At 32.9% G+C, this 12,985-nt stretch overlaps 1 protein-coding gene across 21 annotated transcripts in view; it reads right to left on the reverse strand.

The window, feature by feature from the left end:
• Window positions 1–3,924: 3,924 nt before the first annotated feature.
• Window positions 3,925–12,985, reverse strand: part of LOC105833385 (dystrophin, isoforms A/C/F/G/H) — a 459,023-nt gene continuing 449,962 nt past the window's right edge. For 15 of the 21 annotated variants that reach the window (XM_036283830.1, XM_028191394.2, XM_028191395.2 and 12 more), the window contains 11 exons: window positions 10,021–10,280; window positions 9,458–9,616; window positions 8,959–9,095; window positions 8,550–8,766; window positions 8,272–8,357; window positions 7,859–8,186; window positions 7,592–7,703; window positions 6,880–7,518; window positions 6,653–6,767; window positions 5,979–6,086; window positions 3,925–5,489 (listed from right to left, as the gene is read on the reverse strand). In XM_036283830.1, the coding sequence (XP_036139723.1) occupies window positions 5,395–5,489; window positions 5,979–6,086; window positions 6,653–6,767; window positions 6,880–7,518; window positions 7,592–7,703; window positions 7,859–8,186; window positions 8,272–8,357; window positions 8,550–8,766; window positions 8,959–9,095; window positions 9,458–9,616; window positions 10,021–10,280 (2,256 nt within the window). In that variant the 3' untranslated portion in view covers window positions 3,925–5,394. Of the gene's footprint in view, window positions 5,837–5,978; window positions 6,087–6,652; window positions 6,768–6,879; window positions 7,519–7,591; window positions 7,704–7,858; window positions 8,187–8,271; window positions 8,358–8,549; window positions 8,767–8,958; window positions 9,096–9,457; window positions 9,617–10,020; window positions 10,281–12,985 lie in introns of all 21 variants that reach the window. The other 6 variants (XM_028191386.2, XM_028191373.2, XM_036283839.1 and 3 more) reach the window with 6 other exon arrangements.

Below are 12,985 nucleotides of genomic sequence, written 5' to 3' on the forward strand. Positions count from 1 at the left end.
TACAGGAAAAGCAATAAGGTTATAAAGTTTTTAATATTTCTAACTTTGTTTTATTGACATAATAAAAGTATATAATACAAAAAATAGAATAATGGAATATAATTATTATTTCTAAAATATATCTAAAAATTTGAATCTTCTATCATCCATTGATTATTGCTTATATAGATAATAAATGAAACATAGTTATATTTTATATTGCAAGATAAATTATTTCTATTTTATATGTAAAACGTCAAATCTCAAAATTAAATATTATAAATTTAGTAAACCATCAGATGCATTATAATAAAAAAAAAAAAAAAAAATGAATTGCATGCATCAGAAACATCTTCTGTATCGTAACTGTATCGTACAATTTATAATTGACAAGTTGCAAAAGAGCTGTTGAAAGATTCTTTTTCAATTCGAAAAGAATACTTTGGACATTTATTACATATTTGTATATATAGCACTAGAAATATAAATCAATTTTTGTTGACGCTATAAATAATACTGCGACATTTCACATTTTGAGAATTAGCTTAATCAAATTTTTCGAATAAATTAACATTTATATCGTTTAAATCTTTGCAAAATTTGCGAACAGAACTTGACAGAATGTACGTACCATTTTAGTTTTTTTCTCAAACGTTGCACGTTATGCTTGCTAACTCCTGCACATTTTACGACCCCGTTCTGATCTATTTGCATTTCTACCAGTTTCTAAGGACGCTCGGTACTCCGTGAGAAAAGCGGCGCCGTATCAAAAGGAATGCTCGGAATTTACTTAATAACAACTTCCTCCTGTGTATACGTGGCAAAAAACTAACCAGAGAAATCTGGGCTCGCTTTCCGATATCACATATCTTTACGTTTGCATCTTTTATTCATGTTTCGCTTAAAATGTACCATTTAATTGCGGTCTACACACGACACAGAAGAAATTCTGAAAGACATAGGTCTTACCTTTTTATAAATTTGAAGAAATGTTCTCTATATCTTATTCATAAATATTACATAATTTTTTTATTTAAAATATTTTAAATATAATTTTAAAATTGTTTTTTGTAGGCCAAAAATATTAATTTCAACTTTTAACAAATATCATAGCATTAAAATGTTCCCTTACAAGAAATATGAAAGAATATATTTAAGACTTATTTTATCTATTTACTAAAAAATTACAAGGAATTTATTCATTTGTCGCATTGATTAGGCTAATTATTGCTTTATCGTCTTTTAATTATGCAGAATTCAGGCACGATTTTAATTTATCACAATCTATATTTAAGTTTAATATCTTTTTCAATTTGAAACAAGTGCATTTAATGATACATATATATTTGCATCTATATATTATATTTGAAGGATTGATTATATGAATGTAACTATTATGCTTGGTCGTGCATTTGACTCGATATTGAATAAACATATGTCGTATTTGAAATCAATTATAATCGGCCTTCGGACAGTGTGCACTAAATTTCTGTTTAAGCGCATTGATACGTATGTCACGTATCGATGACTCAATCGCTTGCATTGGAACTTCAGTACATATTACGTATGTGCCTCGAGATACTGCTTCGACAGAACATTTTGTTTTCACTCAAAGATGAAATACTTCTTACTTGTTCGCAAATACTTGTAAGAAAATTATTAACATATTTACTTTTCACCTATAAAAAAATTACAATGTTGAAAAAACAAAAGATGTGCATACTATTGAGAAAATGGATATGAAGGATAAATTATATTGTTTTATTTGTAATTCCATGTCGCGATTAGATATCGTGGAAAATACTTGAATCTTGTGATAATTTTGAATCTGGAAAATTGTGTAAAAAGACATGTAAACCTCCAATATTGCAAATGAAATTACTTAAATTCTTGTGTGTTATGCTTGAAACAGTGTGTAAGCGTACCCTAATCACGGCTATTACGAACATTAGTAAGCAAATAATAATAATATTGAGATGATGAGGATTCTGAGTATTTCTTATTACAAACATTCTGCAGGTGTGCTCACGCGATTCACGATAGTCGCACGCAAGGAAAGGGCAAAAACCTGGACCGTCCTTTTTAAAGAATTTTGTCGAATAAATGTTGGGTTGGATAAATAGTGGTTGAATAAATGATATCCAAATGCGTACATTCGATGTTCCATATGATAAAATAAAAAAATCATTAAAATACTATTTAATACTTTCAATTAATAGAGAAATAAACTAACAACTTTTCTTTTCTTTCTTTTAAGATTCAACTGCATTAGCGTTATAAAAAAATTTGCACATAATTTTTAAAGTTCTTTCATCCTTGTGTTAAACTGTTGATAGCATTAATGAAAATTGAATTATTGAAAATTTTACATAACTTAAAAATGCTAAAATTTACCTCATTATTATTTTTAAAAGATTATATTTCAAATTTTGTAAAATGTTAACTCAGATTAATTTAAATTTAAAAAATAGTTTTGACGTAACGTGCCGAAATAATAAAATTTATTATGTTTATAGAAATAATACGGTTTTACGTTTATTTAATATTATTCATTAAACCTAAAATTTCATATAAAAATTATTCTTTAAGAATGCAAAAATAATTTATAACGAGATAGATTTTTGGTGTTAAGATTATAAAAATAATTGGTATTAGTATAAATAAATTCTATATATTATCAATTTAAAATAATCGTAGATATTAATGTATGTTCTGAAATAATTTAAAAAATTTATTGTATTCAATGAAATGAGATTTTTTCATGTTTAGTTATATACTACTTATTGCACCTATAAAGTTTTTTTGTAAAATTATTTTTTATAAATGCATAAAATTTATTTGAAGTGGAGTAAATATTTGTCTTAAATAATCTTGCGAATAAAACTGTTACGCGTGGAATTGAGTCAAGTCCGCATTCGTCGTGCGCTTTTTTTGCTTACCGGTTCACTTACGATTTCCTTCGAAGGATGATTAAAACCGGATCGAATGAATACCAGTTCAGGCAACGTCCTTGTACTTTGGAGATGTTCTGACCGAGAATTTGTTTTCGTGTTGACCTATATTTAACTCACTATCTTTCCTTATTGAAATGACAATCTTTTATTCAGCTTCAAACATTTATTATAATATTTGTTGCCAATTTTATTTTATTATAAAGAGAAGTGTTATGATAACGATATTTTAATTAAAATTAAAATCCTCCCGGAAAAGTCTTTATATCAAAATGGATCAAATTATATTAGAACAGATCTAATTTTACATCTTGATTGTGTGATAAAATTAGATCTGCTCTGATATAATTTGATCCTTGATACGAAGATTTTTTTCCGGGTGTCAGTTAAAAATCTAGATGTTCCGAATATTCAATCTGCTTTTATGAATTTCAAATTTAGTATTTGCTCGTGTATCTTGATATATATTAAAAAATGTAATTTTCTAGAAATTTTAGAAGCATATTCACATACATTTTTATTTTTGTAAATAAATCGGAAAATTATATTAAATCACTGTACAAATACACATTAGCACGAAGGACCATTAACTCAGCTGGTCAGAGCATCATTCTAATGAATAAAGCGAAGATCGCGGGTTAGATTCCCTTATAGTCCATGCTATTACTTTTTTGAAAAAATATTGACGCACTATATTTTTATTTTCACCTATAAATCAAAATTTTAACTATAAATACTTACCTCTTGACATTAGGCCTGTTCTTTGTCGCTGCACTGCTGCACTGGTGCAATAAGCTAGAATAAGACAGAAATATTTTTTCCCATTCTAACTTATTGCACCAGTACAGCAGTGCAGCGACAAAGAACAGGCCTATTAGCTAACAGTTACAAATTCTAATAATTTTCACAAATTCAAGGATTTTATTAAGAGCATAAAAAAGGTAAATTATATATTCAGAGTTTTATATACATTTAGAAAAGAAATATACGGGAATTATATTCATATTATTTTTATTTAAGCATTTTGTCCCATATCATTTCAGTCATATTACAATATATTACAAGTAACGTATAGTCACCTGTTTGATGTTGTACGCAGTATATAACTTTATTTTTATATGTCTAATCCTCTAAATTTTAATGCGTTATATTTTAATGTATGAAATCGCAAAACCAACAATCTTTCAATAAACTACAGACGGAGCTTGAAAACATATTTGATCGTCTTACACTCTGTCAAATCAATCTTCTTGTGACCTAACGACGCAACGGTGAATAACAATTCATTACGTTCATTCGCAATGTTTATCGAATTGGTAAAATATGATACTTTTTTCGTAGATATGTTTTTTTACATGTATGCAAACAGCAACCTCATCAGAAGTGATACAATAGCATTATTAACATATATGGCATCCGTGCGTGATATGTATAAAGAAACAAATATGCTGCGCATTTAATTCATTCGAAATAGAAAAAAATTATTGGCCTAGAAGGAAGCGGATTGCAGATGGATCACTAAATAACAGAACCACGGTGAGCTCACATTTCAATAATATCGCGGTGTGAATGTATTTTCTAGACAACTTTCTTACATATCAGAATACAGCCTACAGTTTATCGATTAGGTACTTATCAATACTCTTAGATATAATAACATCCGGCACGCTTAGAAAATAATAGACATTGCCGTTTAAATTTATTTTAAAAATCTGAAAAAATCATGTGTAACTGGATAAAAAGTAAACTTGAAAAATCGTAATGCGCTGTTCTGTTTTATTATATAAAAGATTCTCTCTGTCTCATGATTATCGATGTAAAATTCAAGAGCCCCAAATACAAGAAGGTCAAGTATGAATACTGATCTATTTCCCATGTGTCGTCGTCTAATATAATCGCAAACATGTACATTGTGTAAGTTACGTCGAGGAAGAGCCCGTGGCAGTGAACAGAATGGGTATGTAAATATAAGCTACGATCTATAATAGATTATGTGATTTGATACATTGCTTTTGCATGCATTGTTAATGATATTTCCTTCCGTGTATCTTTTATATTCATTATATCTCTTATTCGTTTGTATAGTTTAGCTAGCAAGCATAACAATTGATTTCTCATTACGATTAGTTTTCATGATATGACGTGTCAATATGTAGTAAAGTTACTCTCAGGGAACCGCGCCAAAAGCCAAACCATAATCGTCTTATCGATATAATTCAGCTATACAACGACGTATATCAAAACTTATAAAATACCCAAAACCACCATGAAAGGCGGGTCCCCTGACCCTGCATTTGCGTGGCAGATATACCATGTATTCGTCTCTGATATGCGTTTAGAGCCAGACTTGTTATTGGTCGATAATTACGATTAAACGTTTGCAACGTGGGTATCGAATGGATCCTAGCATTGATCTAGCCGACTTCTAGCTTCTATCTGGACGAACACCGCGATATTTGAATTGTTATTTGAATGCCGGCGGCGCCCGTTGCCCGTTCGTCTTCGAGGCATCCTCCGTCATGACTGTCACTAATTCGCCCACAGCTTTTCCTAAGTCTCCTGAAATAAAGAGAGACAATCTTTAACAACCGCATGTTTTCTCGCCATTGCTCTTGAGAGTCCAGAATTCGTATGCTGTCAAATGCTGTTATGATTTTATAATTAATTAAACAATCAACGTACATACATTGCGATATATATACAAAAAGGAAAAGACAAGCATGGAACAAGTTAAAAAGAATTTGGGCATACAAATACGCGATTAACGCTAACAATTTCCCGCATTTAATTATCATTAGATTGCCGACAACCGTTGCGTGTTAAATAACTTATTAATTCGGTATTGATATATTCAGGAATTTTAAACCCCTAGGAAGGAAGCACAGTGGTCTCACCTTACATCCATTCTGTAGCGTGAAAACAGGAAGGTTATTTTTATTATGTCAAGCAGAAATGTCACGTGCATCATGGAGGTTGGATGTAATATAGGTTGATTATACTACATAATTGACACACGATTATTATGAAATTCACATAGACTAAACAAACCTGCCATGTGCAATAGATTGCCCACATTGTGGGTAACGCTGTGAGAATGTGGCGGCGGCGGTGGCCTCTCTAAACTGCTGACTCTGCCCTCGACTGAGCCTCCTCCACCTATGTCCGTATACCCAATAGCAATAAGCTTATCTAGTTTCCGTAGCGTTGGATTCAATATATGTATATGTATGTACAAATATGTAAACAATAGGGATTCTTTATGATATATGGTTCACAAAAAATTCATAGTGTTTTAAGTGCAATATTTTAAATGATTTGGTTTTGATCAATTTATTTTGCAACTTTAATAATTTATTAAACTTTATTTGTTATATTAAAACACAGAATTTTTCTTGATGTGCAAAATGCAATTTAATAAATGGTAAATAAAATTCACGATTCTCTCATGCGTGTCTATCTGTAATTAAGATCATTAAATCCCTATTGTATCAATATGCAGTTAGTGTAATACCAATAGAAAGGCATTAGATTAGGTTGTTGCATATGAGTTACAAGTATATATGACGGTTATTACACAGTCTGATTGATTGAATACATTAATAGTGATGACTGATTGAGAGACCTATTGTATCGCTCCAGATATTATCGTTTATTTTCCAAAAGTTATAATCAACATTTAACTCTTTATTAAGTTTAAATTTATTTGTTAAATTAAAACATACCTGGAGAATCATGATAATGGCCATTCATTTTTGCCGGAGAGTCAGTTGCTAATTGTGACGCCGTTACACTTCGAGTTTGTAAAGTTCCGGTTTTCGATGGCGAAGAAGCGTTCGGCTAAAAACAAAAAAGATAATCACAGATCGATCCAATTTTATAATATTTATATTTCTTCAAATCGTTAAAAATAAAAAAATAAAAATTAAAAATGTCACATTTTTCGGCATACCTCATCTAGAAGTTGTCTAAGTCTCTGCAGTTGTGCCTCCAATTGACGATTGTGGTCCTCGAGTAATTGCATGCGTGCTTCTAATCTCCCTTTATGCTGCCGAAGCAGCTTAGCTTCTGCGATCATATCGCAATCAGGCTGCCTAGTACCGTGGCCATCCTCTGGCGTCGAACCCGGAGTTTGCTTCGAACGTAATCTTTCATACTCTGCCTGCAACGTTGCGTTCTCCTCTTCCAATTCGCGTATCATTGCTTCGAGCTCCTCTCTCTGCTCGGCATCGATTGCGGCCATGACCTGGACCGGACTTCTGGGTACGTTAATATTGTCGCCGCCATTCAGACTCTGACAGTAGTGTGCTATCAGCTGATGTTCGTCATCACTGTCTGGCGTGGAATTACTTCTTGTACGCGACAGCTCGACTTCGGCGAGTCGAGAGGCGTACATCTCCAATCGGGAATGCATGTCTTGGCTGAGCGAGCTGTGTTGGGGCGATGGCGCCGGGCTTTCTAGCGCGTCTCCTTCCAAGACAGTTTGCACAGGTAAATAGCCAACTCTGGGGTGTTTCTTGAAGTATCGTTTGGACTTGAATTTGTTACGCAACGCTCGCGTGAAGTCACGCACGTCTTCACCAGAGGTTGTCTGTAAAATAACAAATGTGTCGTTTTAAAGATCGTTTTCTTTAATAACACTTAAAGAAGTAAAGATATCTCACCGCTGTGCAATATTCTTGCATTGGATGCGTTAGCTTGTGATTCTTCGCTTTGCGTCCTGAGAAGAAACAGTTTTGACACATGTCGAAGTTGAAACATTTTAAGCAACGGTATCTGAAATGTAAATATTTTTTTAATGTCAATACATATAAAATACATATGTATTTTAACAATTTTATACACATATATACACACATGCATATACACATTCATGCATGCATACCATGCACGTATATATCGATTTTTTTTGAAATGCAGAAATGTCTCACCTGAATCCTATGATAGGATACTCCTTGCATATGTTGCATTTAGCTTGATGTTTGGCGGTCTCTGCTGCAGATAATCTATGCAATACCGGCAGCCAGACCATACTCTGCGGCTCCTGCTGCAGCCAGCTTAAAAAGTGCACGGCTTCTATCTCGTTTTTATCTTTTCCCGCCTTTTCGAAGCAGCTACGAACACTAGGCTCGATATTAGAACCTCCGAATGCCGCGACTTCGCCTAATTGTCTCGGTACTTGTATGCAATCGTGCAACAGAAGTCCTAATTTTCGTTGATCTACCAGTCTATTAGGATCCGCAATCAAACGGAATAGATCTGTAAATAATAGAAAAAAACCCTTTCACTGATCTATCTTAAATATGCCTAATTATCAGAGGAAATTTATTCACATGCTACTCACATCTGTACTTCTCCTCCAAGTGTCCCTTGCACAACAAAACCAAACCGACTTTGAACGAAAGTACTCGAATTTGGCCGGTTCGTTGACTGAAAATTATAGCAAAGAAGTTATAAGTACTGTGATTATGTACTAGATATAATATCATGAGGTTTGTTGATGTGACTTAAAAATTGAACAATCTTGTGTACTAAATATAAAAAATATGCTGAGTGTGAATTAAATATGAATAATAATAGAGAGAAAATGTTAATGGATTAATAATTATAAAATATATTCACTTAGTGAAATACCTATCGTATACATTCAGCAGCCAGTTGATGGCCAAGTCGATGCATAGCGGTACGGACACCTGGGTCGGATTGTCTGCTGCAATTACTTCGTACAGCGATGTCAGTACTGTTACCATATCGGGGATGTCGATTAGTTTGTCATTCTGTGCCCGAAGTCCGTGCGAATCGAACTGTTCCAACGCGGTGGAAAGACTCAACATGTCCACTAAAGTTCATAAATATAAAACATTTATTCCATAAATTTCTATTTTCAAGATAATAATGTTAGAAAATAATAGAAAATAAATATTAACGAAGGAATTCTCATAATATCAATTAATTTGTCAAATACACGTCTAAAGCAATAAAATGAGCAATTTTAATCATCAGGAAAAGAATCAGATGTGAAAATACTCACGGCACAGTCGCTTCTGAACAGTGCGCAGTTTCATGGCGGTTCGATAAGCGGAAAAGCGAACTTCGTTTAGGTCCGCGAGTGAAGACATCAGTTCTATCATTTTCGGATGATCCCAATGCGTAGTCTCCAATTGATGGCTATAACAGATTTTATTTAAATCCATACTTTTAATTAAGTACATGGAGAAATATAATGCAATAATTCCCTGTTTATTTTAATACATTCAAATAAAAATCTTTGATGTATGTTTAAGTTATGTATATATAATATTCCATAACTAAATATATTGTAATAAGCTTCTTAGATCAAATTCACTAGATTTGTTTAAATATTCGAACTAGATATTCAATGGTATTTAAATATTTGAATAAATACAAATATTTCTTTTAGAAGCATAAGACGCGTCAGTAAAAGCTTTCGATCGCCTCAGGAATAACCGTGCCGCACGGTTAGGGAAACCTGAGGCGACCGTACGGTTGGTGCAAGGAAGATCGATTACTTGATATAGTAAGGCACTTTGGCGGGCGTGAGGGCTCTCTCCCATGGTGGTTCTACGCTGCTCGCGAGGAAAGCCTGACTACCCGGAGTGCTGCCATCCTTCCCGAATCCGCTTAGCAACTTGTAACGCTCGTCAACCGCGACTTGCAGCACCTTCCACCTGCGAAAACACGAAACGAAAAAGTTAATGTCGTTGCGACCCGAATTCAAAGCCCGTCACGAGACAGGCTGTAAAAATAAGACCTGCAGTATCGGGGCGAATTTTAAATTCTCCACCCTGATACCGGTGACACTTGCACAAGAGCGACGTAAGAAAAGAAGAGACGGTCTCAAATGGATGGTCGTAAAAGAAGATCTTTCGCATAAAAATATTTCCGCAGGAATCATTATTATTCAGACAGTATCGTAATGTTTGAAAAATTTTTATATCATATTGCTCAAAGAATTCGCCATTAAATTCCATGATTACGTGACATCATGTACATCGTTGATATACAAGTTTTGTCTAGAACTCCATCGGAAGTCACGCGATAAATTTTTACGCGATCGTCAAGTCGTCCATACCTGGTGTTCAGATCTTCGAGTTTCGCCAACAAAGCGTGAGAAACGATGACACTGCTCGACGCGAAGACGCTCGCCTGATCGTTCGCATCCTCGATGTTCCTTTGGATTGGTACCAATCGTTCGCCGAATTTCTGCAGCTGCTCGAGCAGCTCCGTCGCTTCGTTGGCGTCGTTCGGATTTTGCCAGCCGCTCTGGATTGCCTCGGCCGCGGCCATCCGCGAGGAGAGATCCTCGAGAGACTTTTGGAAGACACATATTTTCTAAAATCAAAATAAAAACCATTAAATTAAGATGTGCGTCATTTGTCCATCGTTGTTCATTATTCAGATAATAATTGCTTCATATAATAATTTCTAAGTTAATATTTACTTATCTACAATTAAAATAGATTAAATATAATATATTTTTCTCTTTTCTTTGAAATAATGTATTTGAATATTAGTTGCTATTTTAAGCATTGCATAATCTATATAAATAAAAATGTAAATGTTTGTTCCTCATCTAAGATCTCCGTAAGTTTTTCATCGGTTGCTTTGAAATTTTGACACAACGTTGCATTCGTAACCGGGAGTGTTCTTATGGGGTTTGATTTTGGAAATACGTGTGTTTCAAAAATGATGGCCATAATTTAAATATAAAAAATAGTTTTTCATTAATATTATTGAAATTTTGACACATTGAGACGGGGAAAGACGGGGAGAGACAGGGAGAGACGGATAGAGACCGTGAGAGACGGGGAGAGACCGGGAGAGACGGGGAGAGACCGGGAGAGACGCAGAGAAACGGGGAGAGACCGGGAGAGACGGGGAGAGACGGGAGAGGCGAAGAATGTTTCTATTGTGTTTAAATTAAGGTAATAAGAAAAATAAAGATGGCTATTATTTTATTGAAAAAAGGAACTTATTTAAAACATCTTTTGAATGGATTTCTAAATCCATGGCAGCTTTTAGAAAAAAAAGTTAGAAGTATGTGAATAAATGAATATTAGATTTATTAAAGATAGATAAATGCTTATTCAAAAATAAAACAAAAAGAGCAACAGTAAAGCAAGGCTCTTGAAAGTTAAACAACGAAAGCAAAGAAAATTTGGAAAAAACGTAGCATAAGAATAGAGAGCCACAGCAACGCGTGGCAGGGCATAGCTAGTATTGCATATAATTGTACAATAACACGTCTGTTGTCAATAACATGTCTGCTTTTATACTCATGTATTATCAGTTATTAAATTCCTTTAAATAGAAAATAATGTTAATTGACGTAGATTCACATATTTCTGCGATTCATATTGCGATAGAAAATTATATAGGTTTAAATTGTTATCAATATAATCATTTGCAGGAATATCTAATTTTCTAAAAAAGTTTGCTTATCTGCTATTTGTTAAATTTTTGTTTATGTATACTTTAAATTTAATAACGCACAAATTTTTTGTTGATTTTGTTGCTTTTAAAAATATTGTTATTAAATTTTCGATTATTGCTACTAAATTAATATTTAATTATGATTAAATTATTATTAAATATAGTTCATAATGTTTCAGAAGATAATATTCAAAAAGTTCTTTATTACAGAATTCAAAGAGACGACCATCTTTAATTAGCTAAAGTAAAGAATTCATCTTCCGCGTGGAAGGATTATATGACAAACAATGCTAATCCACTAAAGTTAATGAAGCTATTATATGTTACCAGCAAGATACGTGAAAAAAGAAAAATATATGCATACCCACACAGCTACACATGTTTATCTAATTAATAATTTAGACTTATAAAATTTAAAGTAGTCAATTAGAAAAATCAAAGTTTAAGAGTCAAAAGGACATAATTTTTATATTAAAGTAAAAAGCATCTTTTGATTGTATATTTTTTTTTATGTTAATAGCAATTAATTTGCGACAAATATCATTTAGCAAAACTAATAGAACAAAACAGTCAATGTCATAATAGCTATTAAAATATTTATTTTTACGTGATGTAAATTCAAATTATGAAATACATATTTATTCATGAACATTATTCAATGCAATGCACGCCTCATAATATGAAAGTGCACGAAACGTCCAAGTTGTTTTATGGCTGTAATTATGACTAAAAGTGATATTCCCTGTATGAGGGAAAGAGCTTAGCATGAGCGGCTATTTGCGAACGAACAAAAAAGTGGTAAGCATAATTGTACGCACGGAGTTTTATAGTCGTGCGAGATGTATTTATCGTATTATCGTTTACACTGTTCGTACGTACACTTCAAAAACACGCTCTTATAATCGGATCAAACGCAATCAAATTACGACTACTTTAATTTTGCTTTTTGATTCGTGACTAATGCATGTAGTTTATTATTGAGGCAGAATCTAGTTTAATCCACAATTGAGAGAAACCTGACAAAAGGTTTTAAAAGAATTAATTCTTTCTTTTAACCTTATGTTTTTCTGGGCAGAAATAACAATTTTTTAATCTGACACATTAAATTCTTTTTTTTTTAGATAAGTTCTAGAAAAAAAGAAGAAATATAGAATTATATCCGAATAATACTTAAAAGAATAATCTGATTGAATATATTAATCAAAACATAAATGTATATATACGTAAAGATGATTAAATATTATCAAAAAAATATTTTATAGAGCTAGGTATTTAAAAAATAGCAACAAATCGCAAGTTGACAAAACAGTAAAAACAAATAATTCCTTTGTAGTAAAATAATTTTGTCCGTCGTTCTTTTTTTCTACCACTTACGGGAGCGTGCGAACAGGGAGATATGAGACAATCGCTAAGTACAAATGAGGTGCTCTCTCTCTTTCTCTCCTTCAGCCCTTTCAATTTTCATCCTTTGGACAAGGCGCGGTAACCGGCGTCGCGATAAAATTCTCCGGGCATTTATCAGTCGGCGATACGACACGAGAGAGCAGAAAGAGCGGAAAAACGGAGTAGGAGAACGGTCGGTCGGTCCCACGATGGCATTTGCA

The sequence above is a fragment of the Monomorium pharaonis genome, chromosome 3 (genome assembly GCF_013373865.1).
Source record: "Monomorium pharaonis isolate MP-MQ-018 chromosome 3, ASM1337386v2, whole genome shotgun sequence".
NCBI lineage: Eukaryota > Metazoa > Arthropoda > Insecta > Hymenoptera > Formicidae > Monomorium > Monomorium pharaonis.